Source organism: Sorex fumeus, unplaced genomic scaffold (genome assembly GCF_029834395.1).
Source record: "Sorex fumeus unplaced genomic scaffold, SorFum_2.1 ptg000010l, whole genome shotgun sequence".
Taxonomy (NCBI): domain Eukaryota; kingdom Metazoa; phylum Chordata; class Mammalia; order Eulipotyphla; family Soricidae; genus Sorex; species Sorex fumeus.
Genome location: NW_026606067.1, coordinates 27,457,361 through 27,476,801, shown reverse-complemented (window position 1 = coordinate 27,476,801; position 19,441 = coordinate 27,457,361). Strand labels below are relative to the sequence as shown.

The 19,441-nt window shown below is 34.6% G+C and overlaps 1 protein-coding gene across 1 annotated transcript in view; it reads left to right on the top strand.

Annotated features, from left to right (window-relative positions):
- The window catches only part of BCHE (butyrylcholinesterase), an 89,146-nt gene extending 74,264 nt beyond the window's left edge, over positions 1-14,882 (top strand). Inside the window, exons 3-4 of the mRNA XM_056110658.1 lie at positions 3,474-3,640; positions 14,286-14,882. Of these exons, the coding sequence (XP_055966633.1) occupies positions 3,474-3,640; positions 14,286-14,410 (292 nt within the window). The 3' untranslated portion in view covers positions 14,411-14,882. The remainder of the gene's footprint in view (positions 1-3,473; positions 3,641-14,285) is intronic.
- The last annotated feature ends 4,559 nt before the right edge of the window (positions 14,883-19,441 follow it).

Sequence of the window (19,441 nt, the reverse complement as noted above, 5' to 3'; positions counted from 1 at the left end):
AAAAATCATAGATTTAAACGTTACTTCATAAGAACTATAGAAAAAATCCAGTCATGATATCCAACACACACCTCTCATCACTGCCTCTCAGAAATTATCACTACAATCTAGTATCTTTATATATGATTTACATTATTTCACTTATTTTTCTTCTTTTTTGACTAACTTACTCATATGAAAAATGCGAGAGGCAGGAATTCATATTTTGTCTTCTATTTCCCAGCACTCAAAGAAACATAATATGATTTGTACTAAATAAGCCCTTATTGAATTAATAAAATAATTTTTCTCTAAATTCATATTCTCTTAAAACAGTGATACATCTTAAATTTAAATACAATTTTATTTTAGTGTGACATATCAATACTTATAAATATTTACATACATAAAATTATCTAACACAAACTATTTTCTGAGACTTCATATGAATGAAAGATTTCTGGTGAAAGTGAAAGCTATGAACCTGGTCTTTATTTTATTTGTTTTGTAAACAACCTGACAAATAATTACTTCAAGATAATTATGTAATGAGGAATCATAGGTAACAGACAGAAATTCCCTGATTTGTGATACCAAGTATCCTATTTAGGATGCCCCTCCAAAATAGTGCTACAGCCAAGTAGTTAAAGACTTTCCTTATATGCATCCAAATTAGGTTCAGTTGGCACCTATGGGATTCCCCCAAGCCTATCAGGAGTAATCCAAAAACAAGATAAATGAAAAGAAATTTACTTAACCCACATAAGAAGAAAGTTAAATTAGAAGATTTTTGCACATCCAAAGCAAAAATTATTTTATAGTAAAAATTGAGTGTATATTTCCCTGTTCCACAGAAACTTTTAGGAATTATCAAAGAAATATTTAATTGAGTAAGAAAATATGTTTTTGAAAATATAGAAGTAAAGATATTTAAAATATTTTGTGTTTTTAGATTACATTTTACATTATGTTTTAGAATTGTTTATCTGGGAAATATATTGAGCAAGATGTTTAATTGATACAGAAAGAAATATTGTAATATCTAACTCTTTTTTAAGATAAAGATTTTTCAAATTATAAGGTAAAATGTTCCATCTCTTTGATTTCCACTTAAATCACTTTTTGAAAGCTATATCTGAATCCATGGACTAAAAAGTTATATTATGTAATGTGTTAAAATTTCATGAGTTATTTCATAGGATAGTTTGTTAAATGAACTCTCGCAGTGTCTTTAATGCTTCAATCTTGAACTCAAGTGCAAGTCAGCTCTGGTTAAGTCACCATTATAGAAGCCAGAAATGAATGAACAGCTACAATGGCACCATAAGCTAATTAGAGCAGAATTAGAAGGAAAGTGGGCCATTTAGGTACATAAGAATTACTGTTCTGAATCAGATCAATGTTTTTCCTGGTTTAAGTTCCAGCCTCTAACAGCTGTACTCATTAGTTTTGAAAGCTTTAAAAAAAAAAAAGGAAAGATGCTTCATAATTCACCTAGACAACTGTGCCATCTGTGATCTGAAGAAAATTTTTATGACCTCTTTTGAAATAATACCCTAAAGCAGGAAGTTTCAATTATATTCTGATATTGGTTTAACTTGAGTAGCTCTGGTTATTAATAATTCTTGTCAAATCATCTAGTTTCTATACATAAAACCGACTAGTCCATCAAGAACCTATTTATGTCTAAAGTTTCTAAATTCATGTTTGAATATATCTGCTTCTATGATAAAATATGAATTTGTATTCCTTATTCAATACAAGTCCTTGATGGCAAAATTTGCCTCCAGTTAGCCATGCTGGATGAATGCTACTCTTTGAAAATGACTTGGTAGAGAGACTTTTGGGAAAAAACATTTTATGTTCTCTATACTACTCTCTATTCTCTAATAATCAAAAGTATATAGATTGGAATTTTTTAAATCTAAGCTTGTTAACTTGTTATTTATTATGTATATGTAAATTCTGTTTACTTTCTTTAACTTCCTCAGCTTCTCTAATTTACATCTCCTATTTTACTTCTTCAGTTAGACTCTCTCTTCTTACATAATTTTATTTTTTGAAAACTGTGACTGATTCCTCTTTTGGCAATTTGTGTGCCTTTATTTATACCTGATTTTGTGAATTGTTTCCTTGAATGTCCTTTTTTAAAAAAATTTTTTAGGGTTTTTTGTATTTCTTAAGACTACAGTAGTGTCTGATTAATTATAAAATCATAAAAATAAAATGAACCCACAAAATTCATGTTGAAATACATGGAACTGCTTTAGAAATATTTGTTCTTTGAAATTCTGTTACTGTGGTATGAGTAATAATATATTGTTGATTGCTACAGATATGCAAATGAACCCCAATATGTAAGTCAAGGGTTATTGACTATTATAAATCACACTGCATGCAGAAGACCCAGGTTTGATTCCCAGAACCTGCCAGGAGTGATTCCTAAGTACAGAGCCAGGAGTAAGCCCTGAACATGCCAAACAAAAGAAAAGAAAGAATCACAGCATGAAATGTAGTAAATATTGGTATGATAAAGAATGTGAAAATTCTGAATTAGCTTATTATCATAATTTTGGCAACCAAATGGATGCCAGCTAGAAGTAATAGCTGGAGTAAATGTAAGGAAGATACATAGGTAAGGCAAATCTAAAGAATTATCAGTAATTCTTATTATTTAATTCAAAAGAATCTCTAAAAATAAGAAAAAATATGAGTTGCACATTTATGAGATCCCAGTGGGGAACTTTGGAAAGAGGAAAGAATTTTTCAACAATGGATTGTGTGTGGTGTGTGTGTGTGTGTGTGTGTGTGTGTGTGTGTGTGTGTGTGTGTGTGTTAAGGCAGGAGACATAGGATGGTAGTCAGGGCTTATGCCTGATTCTGCTGAGGAATCACTCCTAGACTCCTGGAAGTGCTAGAGAAAACAAATGCAATGCTGACAATTTAAGTTGGAAGGGGGTAATCAAGCACCTTAACTCTGTACTATTTCTTTGGAACCAACAATAAATATTAATATGAAATATTAACTTAAAAGTGAGACAAAATTTCTAGAAGAACACCATGTATGTGATACTAAACTCCGGCAACGTTGAAAGGAACAAAAAAAAATTAAATACATGCAAGGAATATTGAATAAATAAGTTTTAATTTTCATTGTGAAAAGACTAGGCCTGGAATAAGGGAGAAGATAAAATCTATTCATGTTTAAGTGTGAATAGAACATTAACATTATTAAAAGACTAGATAAGTTTTTATATAGTTAAAAGAAATGCACTTGAAAATTTTCTTAAATATCAACTCTTGTAATTTTAGCTACATAATTTTTCACTATAATGAAAAATGTATTTAATATGGATAAATTCTTACATAATCAAAACAAATTCAAAATTTCTCTGGCTTTTTAAAAGTTATTGTAAATATTTTTAGAAAAATTAATATTCTGCGTAATCCAGAAAAGCAAATAGACCTATATTGTGTCTCTTTAATCTTCTTAGAAATCCTGATGGGATCCAGAACAGTAGTACAAGATGGCCTGTCTTTAAAATCACTGACCAAAAATATTTAACTTTAAGTACAGAGGCACCAAGAGTAAACACAAAACTACGTGCTCAACAATGTCGATTTTGGAAATTGTTTTTTCCCAAAGTATTGGAAATGACAGGTATGTATGTGTATTTTATTTTGATAATTTACTGATTGTATTGTTAAAAGTAAGGAAGGATAGACTATCCCAGACATAACTAATAAGAATTTTAAAATTAAATAGTGGGAAGACTCCTTCCGATTATTTTATTATTTCAAAGTTTTACAGCAAGAAGAATTGTAGAGTTAGGAAAAGTAGTATAGTAGGTATGGACCTTGCTTTGCATATAGACAACTTGGGTTCAAACTATTGTACCCTAAATGGTTCTTAGTACATTTCCAGGAATAAAACGAGTATAAAGCCAGGATTAAGTCCAGCACACTGCCAGAGGTGGTCAAATATTTTAAAAATAACATTTTCTATTTTTTTTATTTTATATTTATTTTATTGCAGGCTATCGAATGTAGCCTGCCCACAGGGCAGAGTCTGGCAAACTCCCCGTGGCCTACCAAATATGCCAAATACCAGTAACAATGATGGGTCTCATTCTCCTAAAGAGCCGTGAATATAATCTCAGGGCTAGGATGAAAGAGACGTTACTGGGGCCTGCTCGAGGCAATCGACGATTAACAGGATGATGAAATGAAATGAAATGAAATGAATTTATTTTATATTTATTTTTATTTTTATTTAAAAATAAATATATTTATATTTATTTTTTATATTTTTTAAATAAACTTAATTGATTTTCAACCATAAGACACTTTGCAATCAAGTTACCTTAGACTTTACAATTGTACATCTATAATTTTTAGCATTGTTTTGTATAATAATACAGTAGATGTTTCTAGTTTCTAGTGTAGAGCGTTTGGATGTTCATTTAAGTCAAACATGCACATATCAGAACTATATTTGATTGTTTAATATGCCTTTTGTTGCCAGGTATTTCTCACAAAAATTGTAATTATGTACTCCATCTGTTTGGGAGATGCTTCTGATATACGAGTGGTCTGTGTGTTTATCAAATGTTCTGTGACATAATATATAATATAAATTCAGAGATGGGCTTTGTCTTCCCTTGGCAGACTTACAGTACTGCCCTTGTTTCTTCCCTGTATGAATAACAATGAAATAACATGTTTAATCTGACAAAAGATGAGAAAGGTACAATTTAGCGTAACATAAATGACATATTAAGTTTTTGTTTTTTGTTTTTTGTTTTCTGGGTCACACCCGGTGATGCACAGGGGTTACTCCTAGCTCATGCACTCAGGAACTACTGGCGGTGCTCAGGGGAATGGGATGCTGGGAATCAAACCTGGGTGAGCCGTGTGCAAGGCAAATGCCCTACCCACTGTGCTATCACACCAGCCCAAAGTATTTTTAAAGAGATAGTTATTGGAGGAAAATGAAAAGGATGAAGAGGACTTTAAAATTATTAATTTTTATATTAAAAATCAAAATGAGGGTCCTGGTTCAAGACCATGAAGTCATTGCAATTAGTTTCTTGATGAAAGGAAATTTAAATATAAGAACTTTTAAAGATCACTTAATCACTTAATCCCCGTTATTCATCGATTTACTTGAGCGGGTGCCAGTAACGTCTCCATTCATCCTGGTTGCGTGCTAGCGTAACCCAATGGTATCTGTTCGTTCTAAGATCATGCAGAGCCTCAAACTGATCATTCAGGGTCTTGACGAAGAAGTCTGACCATGGAATCCAATCAGTAATGGCTCTAGTCCAGTGGTTGTCTGTAAACCTCATTACGTGTCCAGCCCATCTGATTTTTGATGTCTTGGCAAATGAGACAGCGTCCCTGATTCTTGAGCGTTGACGAAGATCAGAACTCCGGATTCTATCTCTCATTTCAGTGAATCGTGATATTCCAAGCATAGCTCTTTCGATTCTTCTTTAAGAGACCCGAGTAGCATTCTCATCCTGTTTTCGTAGGGTCCAGGTCTCTGAGGCATATGTTAATGCAGGAAGAATGGTGGAATCAAAGAGATGTGCTCGTAGCTGGAGGTTCTTTGTCCTTTTAGTTATTTCTTCAATGTTCTTGAAGGAATTCCAAGCCGCTCTCTTCCTCCTGCGCAACTCAGGTGCCAGGTCATTCATCATGTTGATTTCTCGACCTAGGTATATATAACTGTAGCATTCAGAGATGGTGGTTCCGTTGAGAGTGAATGGAGCGTCAGGAACAAGGCTGTTTCTCATAAACATTGTCTTCATAAGATTCAGCTGTAGTCTGACCTTTCCACATTCACGGTCAAAGTCGTTCAGCATTTGTGCCGCTTGGCTGATGTTTGGTGTTATTAGAACGATGTCATCAGTAAAGCGGAGGTGGTGTAGTTGCCGACCATCTATCTTCATTCCCATGCTTTCCCATTCCAGTCGTCGCATGATGTTCTCGAGGGTGGCACTGAAGAGTTTTGGTGAAATGGTATCACCCTGCCGAAACCCTCTCTTGATATGGATGATTATTTCTTTGTAGAATATTTAAACAAACTTTAAATATTGAACTTTTAAAGATATATTTCAAAATTTTTACATTTAAAAACCTAACTGCTGAATGTAATATTGAATAAACGATCCCCCAAATCTTTGTCTAGCTTCTACTCCTGCCTGAAGTGCTGAACAATCTTCTAGATTTTTTGGAAATAATATAACTTGCTCCAGCTTATTATCACTTTCTGAGGGAGTTTTGTATGTTTTAAAGCATACTTTTATCTTTATAATTTTCCTTCATATACATCTCAAAATTATATAAAATATTTGTAAATCTTACTGGAAGTGCATATCAAAATTATTCATCAATATTGTGTTGACAATAATTCATTTAAATTTAAACAACCCAGTTTTAAAATAATGTTTTTTTAATTTATGAATAGATAATTTGCTACCGACCCAGGTTCGATTCCTCCACCCCTTTCAGAGAGCCCAGCAAACTACCGAGACTATCTCACCTGCATGGCAAAGCCTGGCAAGCTACCCGGGACGTATTTGATATGCCAAACACAGTAACAACAAGTCTCACAATGTTACTGGGACCGCTTGAGCAAAACGATGAACAACAGATGGACAGTGATAGTGATAGTGAATAGATAGTTTAGAGTGATGAAAAAATCAAGAGCACAAGTTATCATACCTTATGTTTTTCAAACCGTAATACATCAAAAATTTAGTCATCAGTAAAATTTTGGAATTATTTAGATAATCTGGTCTAAACTTTTCATTAACTATTGCTTTTAAAAATTGAGAAATTCGGGTATGGTGCCACCAGCAGGTCAATCTATATTTATGAGGCAAGAGCTTCAGCAACATGATGGTGCCTTCAGACTTCTAGATAACCCAAAATTGCTGCTCTGCCTTTGGCCAGACCCCAACCACTTGGGACCAAGTTTCCCAAGAAAGTAGACAGCCAAAAGTTAGGCATGTGGGGGGGGGGGGGCGGAATTGATAGCACAGCGGGTAGTGCATTTGCCTTGCACGCGGTCAACCCGGGTTCAATTCCCAGCATCCCATATGGTCCCCTGAGCACCACCAGGAGTAATTCCTGGGTGCAGAGCCAGGAGTAACCCCTGTGCATTGCCGGATGTGACCCAAAAAGAAAAAGAAAAAGTTAGGCATGTAGGAGACACACAAAGAAACCACCTCTGCCTCAGCTATGTAATTGGAGGCAAGAATTCTATGGTTTCTGATCAAACTGCTTAGCGTCCATGATCCCAGAGAGTCAGAAACAAATATCAGAACCCAGTGGCTTTTGACAGAAATGCGTCCTGTCCCTGCAGTAGGTTACCGGCACCAGGCCACCCCAGGTGGGAAAGGTTTCGTGCCTTGGTCTGTCCTTCCTGGTGGCTCGGTGGCTGCCATCCTCCAGAGGCCATTGGTCAGTCAGGTTGACTGCAGTGACAAGATATGCAGAGGCTCAAGGGATGGGAGTGGAACCGGCCCTTTCTTCCCTGCCTCAATGAGATCCTGGTTCACCACCCACGAATGGCCTCTCTGGTCCCTGATCAAGCTGCTTAACAACCATGATGCTAGAGACTCAGGAGCAAATCTCAGAACCCAGAAGGTTTTGACAGAAATGCCTCCAGATTTAGTTGTTAAAATTTCAAAATTCCAAAATCACATGGCCACTGCAGCGGCCGCACGACATCATATGTTATTCATAATCAGCAATAGAAAACAAATTGTCCATGGTTGCCTTTTTGGCAGATCTTAGTGTTGGGGTAAAATCCCAAATAGTAATGATGGGTCTGGTGTCGAAATACTGAATGTAATCAAAGTAGAGAGAGAGTAATGTGGAAATCATCTGCCCCGCAGGTGGGGGGGGGGTGTAGGATGGGGGTATGCTGGGGTTTTTGGTGGTGGAGAATGGGCACTCGTGAAGGAACAGGTATTTCATCAATGTATGACAGAGACTTAAACCCAAAAGCTTTGCAATTTGGTGATTCAATAAATAAATTTATAAAAAAGAGAAAAAAAAGTAAGGTGGAGTTCATGTCCAATTCAACCAGCCTAATCAATAGCTGAATAAATAGCAATACTCCTACATTAAAATAAATTTTTTAAATTAAAATTGAGATATGCAAATAGAGTAATATAGAAAAGAATTACAGATTGGATTCCTCTTTGTGGTGGCTGTGCCCAGCAGTCATCAGTGCTTGCTCTGTATTCAGGGATCTCCTTGCTTTGTATTCAGGGATAATTCCCAGTGGTGTTCAATGTCTGAGGTTTAGTGTTGATGGTCAGAGAAGCTGGCCACGTGCTAGGCACATTCCTTACATACTGGTATGTCTCTCCAGCCTTTCCTAATTGGGATTATTATAAGAAATATACTTACCATGTTTAAGATGGAAATCCAACCCACTTGAACAATGGTTTGGATATGAAAAATATGTGCTTTCAAGTAGGAGTACTTGCAATTTGTTTAAACAATAAGTTCTCGCACTTAATTTTATGACTAAAATTTTAAAATATGCCGATGCTATTAATGCACATAAATGCACTGATCTGATTTTTTTGAAGTGGGGAAATTCATATATTATGAGTATAATTATATAGCATTGCATAACCATTTATAAATGAATGGAAATATATCCAAGATATATCAATGCCAATATGATCAATAATCTTCACCAATTACATAAGATTTTACTAAAACGTACAAACCTTTTCTTCTCAATAAAGGGAAACATATTTGACCCAATAATTCATTCCAATAATTCTTATTTTGGTCTTAGATTAAATTAAAAAACATCATTACTTGTCAAGTCTAGAAAGATGGTAAGATAAATCTAAATACTAATATACCACTATTTCATGTTTAGAGTAGTAAGATATGTTTTCCAAATTTAATCATACACTTGACCTTTAAGACAGCTGTCACTGTCAAACCGACATAAAAATGTAGGATCATTCTCAATTTCACTCAGGAAAATAACACACTATTAGGAAAGCTAAGATGATGAGCACTTATTAGGCACATTGTAGAAGGGAACGTTGTTTAAAGTTGTTTAAGGTTTACTTCAATAAAAATGTTCAGATTTAATAGTAAGAAAATTTTGGAGAGTTTAAGGGACAGGAGTTGGGCTATCAAGTCACCTGATTTTGACTAAGGGGACTATAGGTGGCACCAAGGATTGAACCCAGGTCAAAGGCCTGCAAGGCAAATGCCCTACCAGTTGTACTTCAGCACCACCAAGAAAAATATTTAAGGACTATGCTACACAAAATCTTTAATTATTTCACACTTGTGTTTGAATAGAAACCAAAGTCCTCACAATAGCCTACTACATTCTGAATTATTTTACAATACTTTTCTGTTTATTCCCTTTCACTTTTTATTTCTCTCTCCTTGCCAATACTGTTCAGGTTACCCTGATCTCTTTGTTGTTCACAGAATCTTCTAAGTCTTTTCCAACCTCATATCTTACCCTTACTATTCTTTGCTATATTTCAAAGGAAGCCCAGGTCCTATGTAGAAATTTTTCAGTCACCACTGAACTGCTTTCACGTATTCCTGCTCAACTTATATCACACAAAAGGTGCTTTGCAGACTTATTTTTCTTTCCTCTGTCAATCACCAACAGGAAACCTGTTTCCTCCATTTATATAAAGACACACAGTCACACAGATACACACACACACAGAAAGAGAGAGAGAGAGAGAGAGAGAGAGAGAGAGAGAGAGAGAGAGAGAGAGAGAGAAAACTGACTCTGTTTTACATTCAGAAAACATATCAAAATACTTAACTCACTTATTTATCCTTCATGGCTGAAATCAATTTAACTTCATTGGTTTTAACGTATGGCAGAGGAAGCTGAAAACAATCGTGCTATTATTACAAGAAAAAGATTGCAAATATGTGAAATGACACATTATCTATTTTTTAAATATATTCAAATATCAAATATTGTGTCATGGAATGTTCTATGCCAATTTTATCTCAATAAGATATATACTCAAATAGGTATAGTTATAGTTAGAGAACTAACGCTTTTTATTTATTTATTTTACTTTAATTGAATCACAGTGAGGTACACAGTTACAAGGTTGCTTATGATTGGGTTTTAGTCATACACTGTTCCGACACCCATTCCCTTTACCACCAATGTCCCTAGTTTCCCTCCTACCCCGGCCGTCCATATGACTGGCAATGATCCCCTCACCCCTTTCTCTCTCCTTTAGGCAATTATGGTTTTCAATACAGATGCTGAAAGGTATATACCTTTACCTACATTCAACACTCAGTTCTTGTCCAGAGTGATCATTTCCAGCAATAACTGTCATACTGAACTATCACCTTTTAAGTTGGACAATAATCTGAATTATATTAAATGTTAATGTATTTTACAATATAATGTAAATAATTTTGTGTGCATGTTATTTTTGAAAATTACTATTCTTCCCTTAATTTTTTAAGAATAAGAACTACACTGTATTTTTTTCATACCACATGAAAAATTTTCAATCTGTCAGAATTTGACATAAATAAAATTTTTTCATTCATGCCTAATTTTTATCTTTTACAAAATGTAAAATACATTTTCATAAAGAACGCAAAATTTAAAAAATGTTTATAGTTTTAAACCAATATATTTTTTGAAATATGTGAACAGTGAAGCCACACTAGCAGTACAATAAAGCAATAGCTGTGCACATGACCAACCTGAGTTCCACATCCGGCACATGTGGCCCCCCCAAGCCCCACAAAGGATGATCCCTTTGCACACAGCCAGGGCTAAGCCCTGAAAACTGCAGGCTGTGGCTCCAAAACAAACAAGCAGAAACACACACACGTACAATGGATAAGTAGGAGCAACACCCCATAACATCAACAGTCGTTTTCTGGTTTTAAGCCAACAGAGCTTGGGGGTTCATCAGGAATAAGTAAAGTGATGATTTTGAAGATTCAGATGCAGTGGTGGATATCAGTAAATCAGGTTAAGAAGCAATAATATTGTGAGGAAGATAATTGATTTTTCATGCTGTTTTTAATGAAACATAAACACATGCAATCTAACTTAAACTTATGTAATGCAAAACACCTTCAATTAAATATGATAACTAAAATAAGTGAAAAATAAGTATAAATTTAAATCAAATAAAATATTTTATTGCATCTATTTCCAATGAAAATGTGAAATTTTTTTACTTATGTACATGCAGAATTTTTTTATCCTTATTATTAAGAAATAATTAAAGGACAGTGATAAATATTGCTATATCATTATATTTGTGGTCAGTTGTTCATCACTGAACATGTGGAGAAACAATGTCAAGCAGGAAAATTTTCATCTATCTTCTGAAATCATGAAAAAGATATATTAACTTCTTTAAAAATATTTTGTTTCATAAAAATCTTGCACGTGCTTAAGTTTATGAGGTAGGACACCTGTTTTGCTTGAGTTTTAGTGGGTTTTATTGGAAGAGTTTAAAGTATATTTCAAGAAATAATTTATTCTTATTAACTACAGAATAAACAAAGTACTAAAATTGTCTTTTATCTGTCAACTTTTAAATATATTATTTCTAATAAAATATAATTCTATAACCACTTTGTTATATTGCAGCACATTTAAATTGTGTGACTACATCTATAATGTTTCTGGTATTGAAAGTTGCATAAAATAGTTGTATGTGACTATAATTAGTACAGATATTAAGAAAATAACTTGAAATGAAAGAGAAAAATCGGAAAATAGGAGGGGAGAATAACTCCTAATTTGGGCATTGGTTTATATCATCACTGGATTCAAATATTTATTAACTTTACTATGTTGTGTTCAATTCCGAATTTTGTTAGAAAATAATGATTTCAGTTGTCATTGTATCTGACAATGACAATGTTCAATAATTCTAGAAAAATATATTCGTGTTTACAGAATTTTTCTACACTAGAAAGCACTTAGAGAAATAAATTTTATATAAATAAATGATTTTGGTAAAATCGCATGTATTAGTATGGAAAATCATTTCTAGGACCATTGATGGAAATACTAAAATTCATGGATGGCCTAAATTTTAAATTTTCAATTTTTTATGTAAAAATTATTATCCTTTCTTTCTTGACAGTAGATTTTATACGTAAGCAATATTTCGATCTGTCATAGAGTATGAATAGTTTGTATATTTAAAGTCCTTTTTCAACATAAAAAATGTTTGGCTTACTAAAATAATTCTTTATCATTAAAGATATTGGATTATAATACTAGTTTTGCTTAAATAGATATATTTTGTATAAATTCTCAAATATTTTTCCAATATCAAATCATCACATACATTTAAAACCCAAGTATATATTGTCGCTGGAGCAATAATATATCAAGTAGAGAGCTAGCCTTTCACATGGCATACCCTGGTTTGATCCCTGGCACCACACATAGTATCATGAACACCCATAGTCCCATGATCACTAGGAGTGATCCCTGAGCATAGAGACAGGAGTAAGCCATGAGCAATACCTGTATGACTCCCAAACAAAACACTCGAACTAAGTAAAGTAAGTAAAGGCCCTCCCGTTGATCATCGATTTGCTCGAGCGGGCCCAGTAACGTCTCCATTGGAGACTTTGTTGTTACCGTGTCTGGCATATCGAATACTCTCGGTAGCTTGCCGGGCTCTCCAAGAGGGGCGGAGGAATCGAACTCGGGTCAGCCATGTTGGCCGCGTGTAAGGCGAATGCCCTACCTGCTGTGCTATCGCTCCAGCAAACCTTAAATTACAGGTATTCAGGAGAATTACCCCATGGCTTTGAGGACAGCCGCACACGCTAAGGGAAAAGGCAGCTCAGATAGAGAAGGGAGCACCAAATAAAGGGTGTTGGGAGATTCCACTCAGGATGGGAAATGCGTGACGAGAGTAGACTATACTCCTAAGAAGATTGCCACTCAATGTCTCTTTTGCAAACCACAGCACTCAAAAGGAGAGAGATAACAAAAGGGAATGCCCTGCCACAGTGGTATGGTGGGATGGGGGAAGGGGAGTTGGAGGGATACTGGAACTGGTGATCGTAGAGAATGGGTACTGGTGGAGGGATGGGTATTCAATCATTGTATAACTGAAACCCAAGCACAAAAATTAGAAAGTCTACAACTGTACCTCATGGTATCTCACTAATAAAAATTTTTTTAAAAATACAGGTATTATTTTGATGACTGTACAAAAATTGTAATTTTATATATTATAAAAATTACACACTGAATATGCTCTTCTCTTAATAGTATAAATTAAAAAAATGGATCCTTTCTCAAATATAAGTATATCTACATATGTCATATAAAAAGTAAAAATAATACAATTCTCTTCAAATTAATATGTTACAAACTTAAAATTAATTTTAAACATTACAAATGGAGTGTTATATTGCAAATTGTCAGCATACAACTTATGTACTTGGAATAAGTTAATATTTTGCTCTTAGATAAACACTATTTCAAAATTTTAAAGTATTCAATTTAAAGTACCAATCAATTACATAGTTATAGATTTAAATACTTTAAACCACTTTGTCCTCATCATATGTATTTATATTAGAAATATGAATATATGTTTTAAAAGGTGATAATTTAAGATTTCATACTGTTCCAAAATTTCAGTTTTAGTAAAATACACTTTTATATTATTTAATATGTGAAGATTTTTATATTACATAGACTTTTATGGTTCATTGCCTTACATTGTTCCTGATATATAAACTCTTCTCCCATGACAAATCCATAATACTACTTAAATTGATAAGCATTACTTTGCATTAAAAATATTAGTATAGGGAAAGTGTAGCATCTATATAGAAAGATAATCACAATCTTTTGGTGTCTTAATGAGATTTTGCATGTGGATATTTTCATCATTAGTAATATTCAGCTATTATGTAAATTATATTCATTAAATAAGATTTTAGCTGTGAATATGTGTCACAAAAGTAACGTAGCATTTATATGTAATGTTAAAATAATTTGACAATACAATGCCTGCACTTAATTTTGATTTTTCTGTTTACATATTCTATTAAGTATTCACATAAATATTCACATTTTCATATAATGATTGAAAAATTTATTAAATGTCTTCAGACAGCAAAATAAACTGATAAAAAGTATAATTAAAAATTTGGGGACATTGCTCTTGAAGAAAATGACATCTGTAATCAAAGTAATTTTTCAATTTATGTAAACAGGTTAAAAATTAGATTAATTAAATGTGTTCCATGTTTTATAGGAAACATTGATCAAGCAGAACGAGAGTGGAAAGCAGGATTTCATCGCTGGAACAATTACATGGTGGATTGGGAAAATCAATTTAAAGATTACACTAACAAAAAGGAAAGATGTGAAGCTCTCTAATTAATAGATTTGTCTTTATAGAATATTTATTTTTCTATAGATCAAGGCAAAATATCAGTAGCTCTTACATACTGAGTAAGAAAGCGAACATGTAGCTAAAACAAAAATGCCAGAAGGATAATATTGATTTCTCACATCTTTCACTTAATGTACCTAGCACTTCAAAACTAAATAGCTAGAATAGGTTTAAATTTTACAATAAAAAGTTTGGCAATTAATTATGTGCATATTAAATAATTTGCAGGTTTGATCTTCACTGGATTATTTTAAGATTTTACTTCACTAAATATATCTGTATTTCTGTTTGTTGCACATGTAATTTTTATTAACAAGTACAAATTAGCTTTAAAATAAAGCTAATTAATTCTACAAATATGGAATACTAAAATTTATATCTTTAATTTATTAATATAGGCCAATATCCAATACTAAAGCAAAGTAAGTAAAGTAAAGGCCCTCTCGTTGATCATCGATTTGCTCAAGCGGGCCCAGTAACGTCTCCATTGGAGACTTTGTTGTTACTGTGTCTGGCATATCGAATACATCACGGGGAGCTTGCCAGGCTCTGCCGTGAGGGCGAGATACTCTCGGTAGCTTGCTGGGCTCTCTGAGAGGGCGGAGGAATCAAACTCGGGTTGGCCATGTTGGCTGCGTGCAAGGCAAACGCCCTACCGCTGTGCTATCACTCCAGCCCTAAAGCAAAAATAAGTTAATAACTGGTTTTTGTATAAAGGAAAGAGGAAATTTTAAAATAAGGTCAGGGTACTTGTAAAAGATTTATGTTATAATTTGTTTCTGTTGAAATAGCATTGCCTTACCGTTTACATTTTTTACATATATTACAGTTAAAAGGTGCAATCCCTAAAATTCAAGTGTCAGGGCTGGAGTGATAGTACAATGGGTAGGATGATTTTATTGCACGTGGCCAACCCAGAATCCATTCCCAGAATCCCATATGGCCCCCTGAGCACCGCCAGGAGTTATTCTTGAGTGCAAAGCCAGGAGTAACCCCCGTGCATCTTCAGGTGTGACGAAAGGAAGAAAGAAAGAGAGAAAAAGAGGAAGAGAGGAAGAGATAGAGAAGGAAGGAAGGAAGGAAGGAAGGAAGGAAGGAAGGAAGGAAGGAAGGAAGGAAGGAAGGAAGGAAGGAAGGAAGGAAGGAAAGAAGGAAGGAAGGAAGGAAAGAAGGAAGAGAAACTGCAAGTATCCCTCCACACACATCATCGGATCCTTTTTGCAGAGCCTAAGGGTTTGTTTTAGTTGACATTGTGTCTGCATGTTTTGTTTCTTTATGAACCAATTAATAAGTAAAGTCATCCCGTAGCTGCCTTTCTCTTTCTGACTTCTATTGCTTAACATGAGTTTCTCCAGTTAAATTACGCTATAACAAATGTGGCATTTCTCCTCTTCTTATAGCCAAGTGATATTCTTATCTACATATATGTTACTGGGCACCTCAATGATTTCCAGATGACGTTATTGAAATAGCACTACAATAAAGAAATTGTGCATGAATTGTTTTGAGTGTCTTTTGTTTTTTGAGATAGATACCTAGGGATAAAATTACTGAATCATATGGTAGTTGTTTTCAATTGTTGAAAGAATTTCCATACGACTTCCCACAAAGGATGGGTTAATTTGTATTCGTTTACTGATAATAAGTGATGATGAACAAATTTTCATGTAACTGCATTCCTTTGTAAAACTGATTACCAAGCTCTTCTCTACGTTTTTCATGGGCTTGTCTTATTGTCCAGTTTTGGAAGTTCTTATAAATCCTAAATATTAATCATCTGTTAGATATATTGTCTGCAAATATTTTTTACACATTCAGTTGATGTCTTTTTGTTTTAATCATAGTTTCTTTCACTGTTGAGAAGCGTTTTAGTTTGTTGTAATTTGCTTTTATTTTTCTTGCTATTAAAGTAATGCCATTGAAGATAGTGTTGGATAACATTGCTTTGTCCTTTCTCCTCCACTGCAAGGAGTTTATTGAATAACAGCCATCACAGTGCTCCCAAGTCACTCCCATTGCTCTGTTTATCTTTAACTTCTCCTTTGTACTCAGCTTCCCGTATCCATTAATCAACTTATATCCCCAAATCAGACACTGTGACTTATATAGTCAGATTCTTCTAAAGATTCTGGATTTTGTATATGCAAGTGTACTATTGTTTTTTCCTTTCCTTGATGTACTTTGTAACGTTTACTTTAGAGCAATAATTTTTGTATAGACACAGGAAGACAGCTGACACTATGCTTTTGTAACTTGGGAATTAATTGACCCTGAATAATATTTACTCCTGGGCATCTGTTATATTTACTTGCCTTAAGCCTCAGTTTCTCTTAGTTCCTAATACCCCAAAAGGAGGGTTCCAAGGAGGGACTTGGATGGACCCAGGGATAGCCATAAATTACCAAGGCATTGGCAAGGCACAAGTTGTAAGCTAATTTGGCATTGAAAAGATACAGGCCAAGAACCGTAAAACTTAAAATAAGTTAAGAGCAATCATGACCAAAAAAGAAGTAACTGGATGAGGACCCTGCTGATGTTAGAAAAAACTAACCTGGCCAGAGGACTGTAGTCTGATATATATCGGCAGAGTCTGGCAAACTCCCCGTGGCTTACCCAATATGCGAAATACCAGTAACAATTATGGGTGTCATTCTCCTAACCCTGAAAAAGCCTTGAATATGGCACTTTTTAAAAAATTCTCAGGGCTAGGATGAAGGAGACGTTACTGGGTCCTGCTCGAGGCAATCGACAAACAACAAGATGGTCGTGATCGACTATATATATATATATATATATATATATATATATATATATATCTCAAGGATATATAGCAAGATGTCACCAGGATAGCTACCCTTTAAGCTTAATATGTCTCTTATTGTCTTATTGGGTGCATACAAAATGACTAGAAATATTATTAAGAAGTAAATTTAAGATGACTGTTTAAATTGATATCCACTAAGAAAAGGAGAAATAAACTCTTAGATGGAATTCTACCTTTGGATGGATCTCCTAAAAGGATGATATTTTGTTCTAGAAAAAGCATCCTCCGAGGAGAGGGCTTTACATCTTTTGTTTGTACAACCGCACCTACACTTATGGGTAATTGCTACTCCAATCCTTCAGGATTATTATATACTAGCGCTGAGAATGGAATGGGGGGCAGTGTGAGAAGGGAATAGAAGGATGGAGACTGGAGTAAACAGTGGCTGATCACCAACCAGTGTGGCCCCCATTCCCTCCTTCATTTGCCCGTTATTTTGGGCTGCAGTGAACCCACGTATTTTGGACTCACAGATACTACAAACATTAATAACACAACATGTTTTGTGTTTGTTTCTTTTATGGTCTTTAATATATTTAATGTTTTGGGATTTGACAACCATATAAATCCATTTTTGGTCAACTGATTTACAAGATGTAATATAGTGCTACACTTAAATTATTTTGCAGGTGGGATCTTGTATTCTTATATTATTTGTCTAGGATACTTTCTCCATTTATTACTGTGGATTCAGTGCTTTAAATTGATTATCCATGCACCTGAAATTTCATTTCTCAGCCCCCAATTCAATTGAAATGGACTTTGTGAAATTCTATTGTAATACTATACTACTTTGAACTGTCTTGCATTTTTAATAAAAACAGATTTTATTTTGGAGGTTTTTAGGAAGGGGAAGTAGGGAGAGAAAGTGGGAGAGAGTACAGTGATGCGCTCAAGAGAGCACCTGCTTCCCCAAAGGCAGAGAAGCCTGTCTTGCATATTTTTAAAAGGTCTGTTTATTGTTTTCAATTTACATTTCTCATTCTTTGAATTTTGCTCTTTTCCTCTCACACAGGACTCTTGCCCAAACTGTTAATATGCATGCAAATTACTGTTACAGCAGCTAAAAATAGTTTTAAAGGTAAGTAAAGTGAAGGCTAGAAAACTAAAGGGGAGGCAGACAGTCTCTTTTACAATGCAAGAGGTAGGAATATGACATATTAGAAGTGTAGCACTGTAGCACTGTCCTCCCATTGTTCATTCATTTGCTTGAGCGGGCACCAGTAACATCTCTATTATGAGACACGTTGTTATTGTTTTTGGCATATCAAATACGCCACAGGGAGCTTGTCAGGCTCTACGGTGCAAGCAGGATACTCTCGGTAGCTTGCCAGGCTCTCCTAGAGGGATGGAGGAATTGAACCTGAGTCAGCCTCATGCAAGACAAATGGCCTACCCTCTGTGCTATCACCCCAGGAGTTAAATTAAATAATAGAAACCTTTGTTACAGTTTGCGCATTTGTCAGTCACGAGAGGTAAATTATTAGAATCTTTATTAACCACAAGGATCTAAATATGTGGATTTAATCTAGAGTCCACAACATATATGAAGACAAAATACTTTCTATCAAAGAACATGAAATTAGTGGGAAACTGCTTAGTTGCTTCTATTTCCCACCCTATTTGGTAACAATAACTTTTGGAAGTGTAGAGTTGTTTTATATATATTTACATATCTGAACCACAGAATCATTAGATCTAAAAGTATACGATCTAAACTACAACAATCAGACTTAAACATGTGCCTCTCAAGGATGCAGACCTGGGATATGGGAGGGAAACTGGGGACATTGGTGGAGAGAAATTGACATGGTGATAGGATTGGTGTTGGATATGAATAACTTTGAAACTCATAGGAACTTAATTTGTACTTATTTATTTTTGTTGAATAACCTGGTTATAGACAGAGTCGTCACCATGTTCACTTACCCACTGGCCCTTGCCCTCCTCTACTGGGTCCTGAATAAACCTTTAAGGGGACAGAGGCTGAGCAACTAAAATTTATGGAAACACTGGTCCCCTGGCTAAAAACACTGAGGGAGCCCTGGTAATGCCGGGGGCTGATAATGTGTTTTTGTTAAAGCACCTGCAGCTGCACCCACACACCATTGCTATAGCCCTGTCAAATGCTTAACTCCACTCCACCCATATTCCTGACAAAGACACCAAACTGTGAACAATTTTAGATATC